At 43.4% G+C, this 16,132-nt stretch overlaps 1 protein-coding gene across 1 annotated transcript in view; it reads left to right on the forward strand.

The window, feature by feature from the left end:
- Positions 1–2,558: 2,558 nt before the first annotated feature.
- Positions 2,559–16,132, forward strand: part of LOC125638793 (cytosolic phospholipase A2 zeta) — a 42,898-nt gene continuing 29,324 nt past the window's right edge. Inside the window, exons 1-4 of the mRNA XM_048854929.2 lie at positions 2,559–2,756; positions 4,600–4,672; positions 12,294–12,430; positions 14,280–14,408. Coding sequence (XP_048710886.2) covers positions 2,646–2,756; positions 4,600–4,672; positions 12,294–12,430; positions 14,280–14,408 — 450 coding nt within the window. The 5' untranslated portion in view covers positions 2,559–2,645. The remainder of the gene's footprint in view (positions 2,757–4,599; positions 4,673–12,293; positions 12,431–14,279; positions 14,409–16,132) is intronic.

Consider the following 16,132-nt stretch of genomic DNA (forward strand, 5'->3'; position numbering starts at 1 on the left):
CCCATGTCACAGCACTGCTGTGGCTGTGCTGTAATGTGGATAGTGTAGACATACCCTTAGTCCTGCTATGAGTGCAGGTGACTGGACTAGATGACCTTTCAAGGTCCCTTCCAGTCCTATGATTCAAAGCCATGGTGCTAATTGCTCAAGCTTCCATTATCTTTTAGGCACTTTCAGATGTGTGTGGCTCAGTTTGCCCTATTATTTTACTAGGGAATTAAGTTAGATTCAGGACAAATAGCCAGGTGGCTTGAAGTTTGGCATTACAATGTCTGAGATTCTCCAGTTATCTCTACCTTTTCTAAATTAATTGCCAGTTATTCAGGAAATTCATTAACAAATACCCGTAAAGCCCTGGGATAAAATCTGAAACTATTGATTGTTTATATTTTTTCCAAAGTATTCTAGTACCTATTTTTAATAATTTTTTTACAGGGTCAAATCCAGTGTTTATTGAAGTCAATGGCAATGGGTGTTGGATTGGGTCCATACTAAGAAGGGACCAAATTGTGCTTGCATTGCCCACCAAAGTAATCTCATGAAGTCAGAGTTTTACTTACATGAGAAAAGTGAGCAGGATTTGGCCCAAGGTCTCAATCCCATTCTAATTGTCCAAACCCCTCTCCTGAGTTTTATTTGCAGTACATTTGGTTGTTTGTTTTTTTTTAAATCCCAAACTTCAGTGTCTCAGCTATTAACAACTGTCATTTTAAACTAAAACAACAAGGAGTCCGGTGGCACCTTAAAGACTAACAGATTTATTTGAGCATAAGCTTTCGTGGGTAAAAACCCCACTTCTTCAGAGTTTATTTCGCATGTGATTCTGGCAAGCAATACAACCAATGAAGTTTTTGGCCTTCGCCTACAGATTTAACCAACTTGGATTAAAAAACCAAAGGGCTGTGAAGCTGGTGAATGAACTTCTTCAAGAACTAAGATTTACAGATTAGTTTTGTATTGTTGTCCAGATCAACCCAGTGACTAGACCAGCTGATCAATCTTTTCTACGGTAAAGTGTGAAAGGGAACTCAGTTTTTTTAATTTATATTTCCCTTTCCCCATATATGAAAATAAAGTGCTTCATTTAACAGCTCTTCCCATACCCCTAACTCCATTTATTGCAGAGGATGCCACCAGCAACTTCCCATTGGTTGGGCAGCCCACTCTCATGTAGCCAGAAATTGACAACACCTTTTAAACATGCAGCATGTTAGAAGACACGCTGGCAAAGGGGAGGAGTGATTGTTTGAGTGGAAACAACCTGATCATTGACTAGCAAGGTGCTCACAAATAGGGGCCAACAACAGAAAGGGGAATTGTGCAAATTTCCTCCTTGCTGTTTTGTTTTTTGTTTGTTGAATCAAAACATGCCACAGACATCAGCAACTGCAGGAGCAAAGGGCAATTTTTTTGCTCAGACCCATGCTCTGATCTGATCAAGTTATGCTTGTATAAGGTGTATGCTGCTGTGCTATCTAGGCACGATTACTTCCTTACGCTGCAGTTCTGAGTGGAATGGTGCCTTTAGGACTGAGGTCACAGTCAGAGTAACTCAGATATAAAATTGACTGTATTAAGAACTAATAAAAGGCTCTAGATTACTGCAGGGCAAAAAGCTTCTAGTATATTCAGATTTCCTTAACTCTTCATCCAACACCTAATTTCCAGGTGTGTAACTGCTGGAAACGGGGACAGATGGCATTGGGTGGGATGCAGCGGGGGATAGTCAGTCACCTGGGGAGCAGTGGGGCAGGGTAAGGGCACTTGTGGGAGAGGTTAGCATCAATGGAGGAGGAGGTACAGATGTGTAGTGTCTATTGGCTTAGTTTAAGTTAGACAGTACTAGGTACTTGGAGGTTTGGGGGCTGGGAGGAGGAGAAGCTGGCGGCAGATCTGGTGAGCAGCTGGGCTCTAGGCACCTGGATGCATCTGAAGAAGTGGGGTTTTTACCCACGAAAGCTTATGCTCAAATAAATCTGTTAGTCTTTAAGGTGCCACCGGACTCCTTGTTGTTTTTTTTGGATACAGACTAACACGGCTACCCCCTGATACTTTTAACTAATAATTTCCTCTGCTTCCTCCCTCATTATTCCCCCCCCCCATAATAGACGTAAATATCTTCCTTATCCTCTTAATTCTTTGGATTCTTAACTTTGATTGTTATCTAGTCTTTCTTTTTTGCCTGCCATCAGAGGATCTCAATGCACTTTGCAGACACTAATGATCTGTGACACAGGGATTTCTCTGTATTTCAACAGACCAGGAAATTCAAGCCCAGAGAAGTTGCAACTTGCCCAGAGTCACAGAACAAGTTTGTGTCAGAGTCTGGAAGAAAACATAGTGCTTCTTGTCAGACCCTCTTTCCGCTCCCTTGATCTACTTTATTTATCACCCTTACGTTTTACTGCTAGTGTTTGGAAAAACCTGCCAGCGAGGCTGTAAACTGGATTGTTATGCAACTCCAAGCCACACCCCCAAACACCCCCCCCCCAGTGGTTGCTTCTCCCTATTGGAGCAGAGCTCTGTGTGTAACTTAGGATAAAGCTACAGCAGTTCAGAGGAGTGAGGAGAAGCAGCCGGTCAAATTCCAGTGACTTGGTGTTTTCACTCCTGTTTCTTTACCTCAGGGTTTGGGAAGGTCTCCCATGTTCCGTGCTGTGCTGCTTAGCAGGGTGTCACCCCGAATGTTCCCACTTCTGGCTGCTGTGCTATTCCAGAGGAAAGAGAGGAAGGATACCGGGCTCTATCACCGGCGGGTAATGTAAACTTTTGCCCTTCCTTTGTGCTAAGTGTCATCACCCCCATGAGAGAGAAGCGACTAAAAGTTATGACACATGCATAAAAGCAGCCCTAAAACAGGGTGAACACAGCCTTTGTCATGTGTAGGAGAAGCTACCTAAAGCAGAGTTTGGATAGCAAAGGTGGTGATGGCGACTGGGCTTAGCTGCTCATTCCTAGACTCTGGGCTTCATAGGAGTCTGTTTGGCAATGTATGGTGAAATTTTAAAAAGTGCTCTCTGTGGCCTTAAGTCAGCTCCCACTGAAGTCAGGGGTGGTGAAACTCCCATTGACTTCAGTGGGAGCAAAGTTAAGGAAATGTTTTTGCAGATTTCATCCATAGTCTATTTTGACTATAAAGAAGCAGAGCAATTCTGTGCACTTTCCTTTTAGTCGCTCCCCAGGCTAACGGGAATTTACACTCTGAATCCTACCAAGTATGGCAAGGATTAGCCCAGAGTAAGCCCCTGTCTAAACTACCAATACAACTATGTCTGGTAACTTGGTAATTAGTTATTCCTTACCTTGCAAGAGTTCCAATATGTAGTGCAGAGTGGCTGTTAACCTTGTTTTACAGCCAGGCTAAAGCTGCTGTTAAGATAGACAAAGTGACCACTTTGGATGGGCTATTACCAGCAGGTGAGTGAGTTTGTGTGTGTGTGTGGGGGGGGGCGGAGGGTGAGAAAACCTGGATTTGTGCTGGAAATGGCCCAACTTGATGATCACTTTAGATAAGCTATTACCAGCAGGAGAGTGGGGTGGGAGGAGGTATTGTTTCATGGTCTCTGTGTATATAATGTCTTCTGCAGTTTCCACAGTATGCATCCAATGAAGTGAGCTGTAGCTCACGAAAGCTTATGCTCAAATAAATTGGTTAGTCTCTAAGGTGCCACAAGTACTCCTTTTCTTTTTGCGAATACAGACTAACACGGCTGTTACTCTGAAACCACTACTAAGGTTGTCTATGGAACCTTAGTTTGCTCCCCTTGTTTGCATTCATTGCAATAGTCTTTAATTACATGATCACTTAATATATTGGACCCCTGCCTCATTCAGTGCACAGAATATTTTGTTTTATCTTCATAGTTCAGTGTTTGCCCCATTCAAACCCTGCTTTGAAGACAAAATTATTAATTTCCTGATAGGCTTTTCTGTGGTGCTCATCACTATAGTATCTGAGTGCTTCACAAACAACTTATTTTTACAACACTGTTGTGAGGTAAGCTGGGGGAGGAATCTTATCCTTAGTACCCATCTGTAAAATGGGGATATGTCTCGACTACAAAAAAGAAAAAAAGACCCATGGCAGTGAGTCTCAGAACCCAGGCCAACTGACTTGTGCTCGATATAGCAATGTAGCTCAAGTGTTCTGTACAAATGAATGGGACACACTAAGCTAGGAGGAAGGATTTAAAAATTAAGTTAATATCTAATTTATAGCTCAGCAGTAATAGGGTTAATTAAGCTATTTGAAACTGAGCTGTAACAACAGTGAGCCCTAAAGAGTTTTTTTCTTCTATGACTGTCAGTTTGACTGTCTAAAAAAAGATCACTTTTACCTGTGGTGAGATGGGAATTCATTTAATTCTCAGCCTCCCTTCACTGTGGTGCTCTGCCTCTGTTCTTCGCCCACCTTCTTCAGAGATACCACCTTATGTCTTCACTTTCTCAATTTCAAATAGTTCTTACATTCAAAACTAAGATTTACTTATAGTGGACTCTGTGCGGGTTGTTCCACTTCATTCCCTTATCTTGATATTTGCATGTTTTTGGAAGGTGTGCTGAAGCTGACATTAACAGAGAACCTGCTTGTCTTTACAGCGTGAGAAGCATCCTTATTACAACCTCACAGTAAAAGTCCTCAGAGCCAGAAACATCAAGGGTACAGATCTATGTAAGTACTTGACCAATGTTGTGCAGACTCATGTTTTACACAATGCACAACTGTAACATAGCCAGGATTTCCTCTGGTTGATGTAACACTGCATCCCCACAGCTTGCTTGTTTTTTCTAAAATATCTGCTCTAGGAATTGCTTGGGGGAAGTTCTCTGGCCTGTGTTACACAGGAGGTCAGACTAGATGATGATGGTCCCTTCTGACCTTGGAATCTATGAATCGGTCATTTTCAGTATATATTGTGACAGGGTCGGGCCAGATGGCTACAGGAGAGTAATAGAAGGCAGATATATTAGCCCCAGGTTAAGTAGGTCCCTTTTCCCTGGGTAAGGTAACAGGGAGGGTTCCAGAAAAATCAGGAACCTTCTGGAGACAATTAAGACAGACAGGCTGCGGCAGACTACCCCCAGCTGAAAGCAGAGATCCTGGCCAGATCTGGGGTAATAACTGCAGTGCAGGCTGATTAGACAGGCTGATTAGAACACCTGCAGCCACTCAAGAAGCTGCTAGAATCAATTAAGGCAGGCTAATCAGGGCACCTGGGTTTTAAAAAGGAGCTCACTTCAGTTTGTGGTGTGCATGTAAGGAGCTGGAAGCAAGAGGCGCTAGGAGCTGAGAGTGAGAATGCGGACTGTTGGAGGACGGAAGAATAAAACCATTATCAGACACCAGGAGGAAGGTCCTATGGTGAGGATAAAGCAGGTGTTGGGAGGAGCCATGGGGCAGTAGCCCAGGGAGTTGTAGCTGTCGCACAGCTGTTCCAGGAGGCACTTTAGACAGCTGCATTCCACAGGGCCCTGGGCTGGAACCCGGAGTAGAGGGCAGGCCCGGGTTCCCCCCAAACCTCCCAACTCCTGGTCAGACACAGGAGGAGTCGACCTGGACTGTGGGTTCATGAAGATGGCCAAACTAAGGGCTGCTGTGAAGCTCCAAGGTGAGCAAATCCTCCAATAAGCGCAAGACCCACCAAGAGGAGGAACTTTGTCACAACTGGTTTCAGAAGTGGGATCTGGTGTGCACAGCGCGGCGGAAGAAGGAGGGTGTTTGTAGAAAGAAGGAAAAAAAAAAAAAAGGGAGAGGGTTTATTTTTTTTTCTTCTCCACAATGGAGGAAGTAGTGTGGGCACTGATACAAGCCACAGCTGCCTAGCAGGAGGCTACCTCTGTCCAGGCAGCCGCCCAACAGGAGGCAGTGCGGCTGCATCAAGAGACTAATCACCTGCTGATGGACCAGGCTATGTTGCAGGAACTGGTAAACCCGGTAAAGGTCCTTACAGAGCTGAACCGCGGCCATGATGGGATGCAGATCATACGGGCCAGCAATTGGCCGCAGAAAATGATGCGGGCGGATGATGTAGAGGCATACCGCCTGGCCTTTGAGAGGACAGCCCTGCAGGAGGCTTGGCCCTGAGAACAGTGGTTTGGCATCCTCGCACCATTCCTGTGTGGGGAGGCCCAGAAGGCCTACTATGATTTGCCTGAAAAGGCTGCGGCAGACTACCCCCAGCTGAAAGCAGAGATCCTGGCCAGATCTGGGGTAATAACTGCAGTGCAGGCCCAGTGATAACATGAGTGGAGGTACCAGGAAAACAAAACCCCGCGCTCCTATTTATATGACCTCATCCATCTTGCACGAAAGTGGTTATGAACTGATTCCCGGAGTCCGAAGGAGATACTAGAGGTTCTTGTCATCGACCGATACATGAGAGGACTACCTCCAGACCTTCACGCCTGGGTAAGCCAGAACTGACCTTCCACCTACAACGAGGTTGTCGCGCTGGTAGAAAGGCGAAGGACGGCAAATGAGCTGACCCTACCAGTTAAGGAAGAAGCACCCTGGGTTAAACTAGCAGCACCAAGCCTGAGAGCTCGGGTGACTGGCCAACCAGGAGAGCCCAGGTGGAAAAAGAGCGGGGCTGAAGGCCCACCAGAAGCCACAAAGAGTCGGAGCACTGAGGGGAAAGAGGTTCGTGATGTTAGACTGCCCAAACCAAGAAACCGGGGAACGCGTAGGGCTCCATTCAGATGTTACGCCTGCGGGGAGTGGGGACACATAGCTGTACAGTGTCCCAATGCCAAGGAGCCTATGCAATGTAACCTGGGGAACTGGGCAGACCCATGCTCCCTAATCCACCTTGTGGGGGTCTCACTAACCCCACATATGTACACCAGACCAGTGAAGCTAAATGGGGTAGAGACCACAGCACTGATTGATTCGGGGAGTGCTATCACGCTTGTCTCGGGGAAGCTCGTGAAGTGTACTCAGCTGTTGTGGGCTAAGCATATGGGGATAACATGCGTCCATGGGACAGTTGGTGGTTACCCCACCATCCCAGTAAAAATCAAGATTCAGGGGAACACTACTGAGGTAGCAGCAGGTGTAGTCCCTAAACTCCGATACACGGTGCTCATAGGGAGGGACTTCCCAGGGTTTGGAGACTTACTCCCGATAGGCGAATTGGAGAAAGGGGGAAGCCCTGAAAGTAGTGAGGCATCCACAGTAGACTGTCAACCCCCAACCTTCTCTGAAATATCCCCAGATTTGTTCTCCACTCCCTGACGGCGTAGAAAGACGAAAAGGGAAAGAAGGGCAGCTAAGGCCTTGGGAACCCGAATGCTGGCCCAAAGCCAGAGAGTCGCTCTCGTAGGTAGGCGGACCTGAGCAGCTGAAAAGGAGGCTACCCAGGAGGGAGAAGCACCCGAGTCTGACCCACACCCTAACGCCTAACCCACCAAGATAGAGGAGGAAATTTGTCACAATATTTACATAAAACTTTTTCCTACTAAAATGTATTTATATATTTTCAAGGACTGAAATAGAGCCAGGATTCAAATTAGTAACTCTTATGTCTCTGCTCCCTGTGCACATCCAGCCAGGGCCTTCACTGTGTTTTTTACACACAGTTTCACCAATGTGGCTGAGAGAGCCTTCAACTCTTGCCTTCCTGCAACTATCTGCATAAACTTTCTGTCTTACTTCGAGCCCCTATACATCTGTCTTCTCCCTGGACTACAGCCCCCCTTTTCTTTCTCCCTTTGTTGTTATGCTTATTGTTTAACTCTGTAATGTGCATGAATGATGCTAAAAGTAAAGCTGTTCTGTGCCCTCCAATCCATTTTTGTTTCTTATATTTTGATTAATTTTTCCTTCCCCTTTTTTAATATTTGCTTTTACAGCCCCATGACTTTTAAAATCCTGTTGGCCATTTTGGGTTTACAGTGTTTTCTTAATTAGTATGGATTTTGAGATTGAGTCTGTTTTTAGATTTAGCTATAACATCCAATACTAAATTTATTTAAATATTGAGTATCTATACAGCTAAGGCTACAATAATGCTGAAGTCCTGGATTCTGCAACAATATGTTGGTAGTCAATGGCTGATGATGATGATGACATTGTTGCAATTCTCTCATATGGCTATGCATATGACTCCGCAGTCTGAATCCTGATGCACAGAGTCGGCTGCACTGAGGGCATGGGAAGTCTGTATCTATGATGTTTGATGATGCAGCTCTGTGGCGCCTTTCACATGCAGCCTGGAGATAATTTCATCAATCCCACTCAAACTTGTCACGTGCTGATCTTGTCAGATACCTCCAGTGAATCCTGTTCTAAGCCATTTGCTCAAGTTCTTTGGGATTGATGTCAGCCCACTGGAGACTGCACTTCAGATTATCTTTGAAGCACTTATACAGATGACCCTTCTTTCTTTTGCCCTGACTTAGCTCCCCATACAAGATCTGCTTTGGGAGACGGTGGTCTTCCATTCGGATGACATGCCTGGTCCACCTAAGTTGTGCTTTCAATAACATTTCTTCAATGCTGGTTATGTTTGCTCTCTCAAGGACTTCAATATTGGTCACTCTGTCCTGCCAGCGAATGCTCATTATTGAGCTGAGGGAGTGCATGCGAAATTGCTCAAGCTGTTTAATGTGACGTCTATGAAGAGTCCACATCTCAGATCCATACAGGAGAGATGTTAAAATCACTGCACTGTAGATCTTCAATTTGGTGGAGAGACAGATGTTGTGTTGGTTAACAACTTTTGTTTGAAGTCGGCCAAGGGCCTGACTGGCTTTACTAATTCTGGAGGAAATTTCCTTATCAAGGGAACAGTCAATTGAGATGGTACTGAAAGAACAAAATATGGACACCGTGTAGAATCAAGCACTTGGGTTTATTACGAACAGCGCTGGCGGGGTGTCACCTTGCTTATTAGGCTCAGAGACGCTGCCAAACAATTGATTACAATGGATTATATGGATTTTTCCATGGGTGGAGGGAAATGGCTGGGTAGGCAGTCCCAAATCCCTGGATAGGTCTAGCAGCAAGACAAGATAAGCACAGTAGTCAATAGTCAAAGATTATATAATGTCTCCACCCATGGTTTCAGGTTAACACATGACACAATTAGTACACAGGTGTTTTCCTTTAAACAATGTATAGTGTTAGTATAAAAAATATATGTTGAATTCTGATTTGGGGTCCATAGGAATGAAGTAGCTCCTCTGATTGTCCAACAGGTACATACTAGGGGTTAAAGCAAAGAGACACATGAAAAGTACATGGCAATAAAGATTGCTTTTTAGTTGTTCATTTGTGTTTCTAAGGCAGGCACTGGCAATGGCTTGGAGGACGGGTGTACATCTGTGAGAGGGAGGATATATCTCATACTGACATGTTTGAACCTCTTCCATAAACTTAAGGCTGGTATGTAGGAAGGCACCTTTTCTACAGAAGGAACAGGGCCCCTTTCATTCCTTAGATCTGTTTGCAGCTTTGAGATAAAGCCCCCAATTATAATTTCCACCTGGCTTCTTGCTGATCAAGCTTATTTTAGCAAAAAGCAAGGTTGTCCTTTATTTGTTCTGCTTCTTAGCTAATATTGTTCACTATTTGCTAGGCCTCTGTCGTCTTGACCAAACTCTGGACTTTGGGCCTCTAAAAAGAGCTGACACGGTCTATATATCAGGTTGTAACATAAACAGCATATGGATTTTAGCCCTTCAGTACTGCCCAGATACTTGAACTGATCCACATTTTTCAACTGTGTCCCTTGGATGAATATGGCTGGCACTAGGGCATCGGAATGAGGTGCTGATTGGAACAAGATCTCTGTCTTCCTGAGACTGATGGTGAGGCCAAAGAGCTGGGATGCTTCAGAAAAATCTATCAATGTTGACCTGATGTCTGAGCCATTAAGGCGCAGTCTTCTGCAAAAAGTGCCTTGACGAGAAGCCTCTCCAGTGTCTTGGTCTTAGCAGTAAGATCAAAGAGGGATGAATATCCCCCAATCCAAGTCCTTTGTTGCATGGTTGAGAACACAAGCAAAGAACAAGTTGAACAGCTCTGGAGCAAATACGCAGCCTTGCTTCACCCCATTCGAGATTTCATATGCTTCGGGAAAGTCACCACTGGTGAGTACTTGCACTGTCATGTGGTCATGGAACAGACATGATTTGTATGAACCTTCTTGGGCAGCCCAGTTTATGTAGAATAGCCCATAGACCCTCTGTGTTGACCGTATCAAAAACTTTGGTCACATCAATTGAAAACTGCATACAGTTACAAACTGCAAGGTCCATATTCTGCTCTAAACATTTTTCCTGGACCTGCCTTACAACAAAGATCATGTCCATAGTGCTACAACCTGGTCTAAAACCACACTGTGCTTCTGGCAGATTCTCCTCAGATATATTTGCAATGAGTCTGTTCATTAGAATGCGAGCTAGTATTTTGCCTGCTGTACAGAGGAGAGCAATGGCTCCGTAATTTCCGCAGTCAGCTTTGATGCCTTTGTTTTTCAACAGTGATATGATAATAGCATCTTTGAAGTCTTGTGGCATTTCTTCTTCCTTTCAAATGCTACTCAGGATGTCATGAAGCTCCTCAATAGCCTTTGAGCCTGCTCCTTTATACAATTCTGCTGGGATACTATCCTTTCCAGATACTTTGCCAGAGTTCAGTTGTTTGATGGCTTTTATAACTTCCTCAACTGGTGGAGGGAGATAGAGATCCTCTTTGATGGGTTTCTCAGGTAAATGGTCAAGGACACGTCAATCGACTGTGGATGGTCTGTTGAGTAGACTACTGAAGTGTTCAGCCCATCTCTATATGATTCCCTTTTTGTCTTTGACAAGTCCTTATGATTGTTGAAGTGGATTGAATCAGCCATCCAAAATGATTTGACTTCACTGGGGAAGGGATGGAGCCTGGCTGGAGGACTAGAACTGTTCCCTTTTGGGGATGGGAAAAGGGGAAGTCCCATGTCCCTAACCAGTCTCTATGGAAACATGAAGCTATCTGGGAGTGCCTTGCTGTGGAGGAAAAAGCACAGGATGAAGGCAGATGGCAGTTGTGTAGATTTGGTGAGGCAGTTTAATATAATTTGTATTTCATTGAAGCTCCATTGTTTGACTTTGTACCTTGCCTAGTTGCACAGACCTGAAAGTGAAACCATTACAGTGAACCAAGGACATTAACAAAAAGCATTTCAGATGAAAGCCATGTTTCCTGGGCAAGCTGCAGGGTTTAATAGGCCAAGATATGACTCATGTAAAACAGGCCCAAACAGAATTTTACTGCAGGCTGAATCATGTGGGAATTTAAAGAAAATTTATTGCCTGAACAAGTTTCTTTCTATGCTGCATTCTGCATCCTGTTTTCAGGGATACCTGGAAAAATCTATAGGTCCTCATGGCTTCATCTATGTTAAGAGGACATTTAAAACCGTTGTGAGGATATCTAATCTAGATTATGATCCACTGAGTTCTATCACATGAGCTTTCCAGCTCTTAGTAGTGTGTGTCTCTGCCAGAATTCACAAACCTATGAAATCCTGATTGTGAATGGGAATAGGACTAGATCACATGCTTGGATCTAAGTGTCAGAATTTCCTGTGGTGTAGGTACTTTATGGAAGAGATTTCCGAATGTTTTGATGGTTTCTCTGGAAGAGATTTCCTGATGTTTCCCAGTTAAAAGAAACACACAGGGCATAACTTGTTTGGAATATCCTCTTAACTCAGCACTGGTTTGTCTTTATGCAATCTTTATGGTCTGTGTTCGGGAGAACAGAAAACCAATGCATGTTACACAGCCTGAGTGTTGCACTTTACCTTAGTACTCTAGATTGATTCTAGTGCCTGTATTGTGATACTCCTGTTGCACTCAAAAACATGGTTTGATTTTTGGCATTAGGTGTCTAGGGCATGGATCCCACTGCACATGAAAGCAAGGTGTTCTGATCATGGTATAAGCTAATATAACTTAAAGAATGGCACAGTGAGATCTTTTCCTCCACTGTCCAAATAACAGTAAAATAATTTCAGAAGAAGAAACCTCTTTGGAGCACTAGCCCTCTTCCCAACAGTGTCCCTTTGAAGGTGGTGTTTAACACTGGGACCTACCTGAAAAATGAACTATTTATGTGAAAAGAAATTTCAATTTGCTGCTGTTGAAAATATTTGTGTCTTAATGAGGGTACTCTCCCAGCCGGTCCAGCTGTTTTTTTTCTGATTAATTCTGCACAATCCTGTGACATGATAGAATATAGAAAGCAATGACACATACCTGATTAGAATATTTCTGATACCATTCTTCTGTCCTTTTCATTCCAGTGTCCAAGGCAGACTGCTATGTGCAATTGCGTCTACCAACTGCATCTCCAATCACTTATCGAACTCAGGTTGTTGACAACTCCAGTAATCCAGAGTGGAATGAAACCTTCCAGTACAGAATCCACAATGCTGTCAAGGTGAGGGGGAGTCTTTTGATATGGAGCAGATCAGATTATCTGGTGCTCCTTGGGTGGCAGGATCTTGAATTTAAAAAACCCAAAGGATCTTTATTACAAAAAAAAGTCATTTCACGTAAGATGTCTCACACGAGCCATTAGATGCAGGTGCCCTTTGCTCGCAACACTCAAACATGTTCCCCAAGTCCCTGCATAGCCACCAAAAGAGCTGATTCATAACTGCTCACACTCTTGAAAATCACAGCTAAGGAGAGAGAAGGATTTTTTTTTCTCTAGTACTGTCTGATGCATCTGGGGGAAAGAGAGCATTATGAATATTCTATTTGTACTTTTGCAGTGTCTAGGAGCCCCGGTCATGGACCAGGACCCCATTGTGCTAGGCACTGTACAACCACAGAATAAAAAGAGTTCCTTCCCCAAAGAGCTTACAATCAAAACATAAAGTGAGGGGCAATAGATGGATACAGACAGACCAGGGAGTATAAGGAAACCATGAGACAATATTGGTCACCATCATAGACAGTGATCAAGCAATCTGATACTGGCCCCATAAAGTTTCAGGAAATTCCTTGATAATGCAGGTAAACTTTCCTGGGTTATTTATTCTCCCAGCCTGGGGCTATTGTCTTCTCATGGTTGTATTTGCCCTAATGTCTGTCATTAGGGTAATATCACTGTGTGGGCAAGAATGCTGGGATCAACTAAATTCAAATAAGTTTGTGATATACAAGTTGACTGTGAGTTTGTTTTACTAGCTGCAATAATTCCAATATTACAGAAATACAGAATTAAAAGTCATGAGCGGAGGGAGAGTAAATTTGTCAACTATTGCTAAAGCTTGACTGTAGTGTAACATGAATGATGAAAATGTCTCAAATTCTGTCTGTGTCAGTGCTCTACGTTGACACTAGTGATAGATAAATAAGGATATTCTTTTTTAAAAGATGATGGCATCTCTTAAAAAAACAAAAAAAAAACCCCAAAACCCTCTCTGCAGAAATTAGTTAAGATTCCCAGCTGGACCAGGCCTGTGTCATGGTGGTTTGTGGCTGCTGGGAGCATGAGCTGGGTTGATAAATGACTCTGACAAGTTGGCAGAAAGTTACAAACAGGTAGGAGTTAGATTACTAAAATAAAAGCGATAAAATAACAAAGATCTTTATATTCCCTCTAATTCATGAGGACGCTTAAGTTCTGGCTGCTACTGCTAAGGCTAACCTGGAGCATTTCTGTAGTTTAGCAGTCTCCTTGAAGCATAATGCTACTGCACAGGCCATTTATAGGCAACTGTACTTTGTGTCTTCCAATTACCCACTAGTGCATCTTTCTGTTAATCCCAGCTGGGCTTGCCTCTGCCCAGTAGCAGTGATGATCAGGAAGTTATTTACTTCTGAATCACCCTGAAAGAGAGGAAACTGCTGTCCTTTCTTCAGGCAAACCAGAGCTGAGTTAAGAGGAAATTCCAAACAAGTTGGGTCCTGTGTATTCCTTTTAACTGGAAAACATTAGGAAATCTCTTCCAGAGAAACTATCCAAAGTATGAGCTAACCAGCCCACATCCTCCATCTTTGGAACAGGGCAAATGCTACAAATGGGGAAAGATAAAATTGTTGCAGAAGGACTCTTAATTTTTCAGGCTTCTAAAAGGGTGTATTATAAACAGTAGAGAGTAAAACAAATAGCAATACTAAGTAATTTATATCACTTTCATCCATCAACTTGCTTTTGTTAACATGAATATGGCTCTTTGTTTATCAGCCATGTACAAAGAGAGAGGGTACCAAGTGTGTCTATCTTCCCCCGCCTCCAACCCATCCCTTGAGTGCTGTTTTGTTCTGTTTTGTTTTAGAACATTCTGGAGTTGACTCTCTTCGACGAAGATGTTCTGATAAATGATGAACTTACTTCCATTGTCTTTGATGTGGGGGGTATAAAGCCAGGCCAGCCTTTAAAGCGCACTTTCAAGTTAAACCCAGAGGTTGGTACCATTCACCCTGTGCCCAAGTACCTTTACAAATCTGTTCAATACAGCCACACAGAGGCTCACACTGAGAGAAACCTCTCCGCATTGCAGAAGTTGTGGAGTGCTTTTGATAATGCTCTTAGTTATAGGGGTTTTGGTTTCTCTTGGCAGCCATTTTGGTGACAGTTGACATTATTTGGAACACTGATATTAGATGCTTCCCAGTATGTTTTAAACAAAGGGACCACTTCTCTTTTGCGCACTTCCCCTTGCTTTTCTGGCTGGTATCCTGAATGTTTTATCACTGGCCATGCACACTTCGTTCTTCGGGCTTTACAGTCTCTCCGGTCAAGCAACTGTAGAGGGGGACACAGTCGCATATGTTTGAGAAGGTCTGATATTTATTCACTAAGCACCAGTAGTACACATCCACAATACTTACTCTTCTCTCTTCCACCAATTGACTAAAACGCGTCCTGTGGAATCCAGTGTAACCAGGAGTTCAGATTCTAGAGCAGGTTGCGGACGAGTTATCCCACATCTGTGTGGACTTCTGTATAGATAGAAATAGGGACCTATTGGTCCAAAACCACAAGTCAATACTACTTAAGATAAAAGGGGAGACTCTCTTGGGTGTAGAAGGATCCGTATCCTCTGTGGGCCAAGACAAGCAGTACAGCATGTAGGCACTATCTATTATGTTACAAGAGCTGCTATCATCTTGGCTCAGAACTGCCATTTTATAAAAAAGTATCTTTTTCTTAATTTCCTAGGCAAAGATGCATTCTGATTGACCCAGCGTATTGAAGCAATTATAAAATATTGGAGAAAATCTAGTTTACAGGCAAAGACAGCCACCCTACATTTTCAAAAGTCATTAGTGATTTTGGGGTTTCTCAGTTTTTTTGGGTGCCCAACTAGAGACCCTAGGGGCCTCTGTATTTCAAAAAGTGCTGAGCACCCACCTTCTGAAAACTAGGTCCCTTTAAAGTGTCTCAAATTGGATTCCCAAAAATGTATTCACCCAAAATCACTAGTCACTGATGAAAATGTAGGCTAGCATATCTAAACTGATATTATTAGTTTGCAAGGATCAAATATTCTTTGCTGCAAAGGGTACCTCTCAATTTTAATAAGTTCAAAACTTAAGAATAACCACCATCCCCATGTTAAAATCCTGAACTACTACATTCAGTCAAATTCGCAGACTTTGCATGTGCTGGAGATGTAAGCACTCTTCAACTACTATTGGTCCAGTTGCTTTAGTTCCAATCTTACTGTTTTGCAACAAGATATCCCATCCATGGTCATTACCTCAGCCAAATTATGCCCAATAGGCTTGGGTGAAGACAAACCAATTTCAGCCTTCTTTAAGAAATGTGTGCTAACTTCTTTAGTGCTATTCAAATGGATCCTACTTAGAAGCTGGAGTGGCTGAGTTCAGAAGCAAACTTACCTATGTACGCTACCGGTGAGGAGTAATGATCCCTCATCTAGGCAACCTAGATGTGTAGTAGTCTATGCTCTGTCTACATAGAAGCTCAGATCACACAATCCTGGAGAGCCTTTTGTTACACCTCTACCCCTCCTTTCCCAGAGCCTGATTAGTGTGGTCTTGGCCACTAATTGTGGTCCTGAAAAACTGATTAGTGGATCTGGAACTGAAAATTAGTGCCCTAGGGAGAAGTGTCCAATACAGTTGAATTAGGATCTACATGTATTTCCTGATTAGTTATGTT

The sequence above is a fragment of the Caretta caretta genome, chromosome 6, assembly GCF_965140235.1.
Source record: "Caretta caretta isolate rCarCar2 chromosome 6, rCarCar1.hap1, whole genome shotgun sequence".
Classification (NCBI taxonomy): domain Eukaryota; kingdom Metazoa; phylum Chordata; order Testudines; family Cheloniidae; genus Caretta; species Caretta caretta.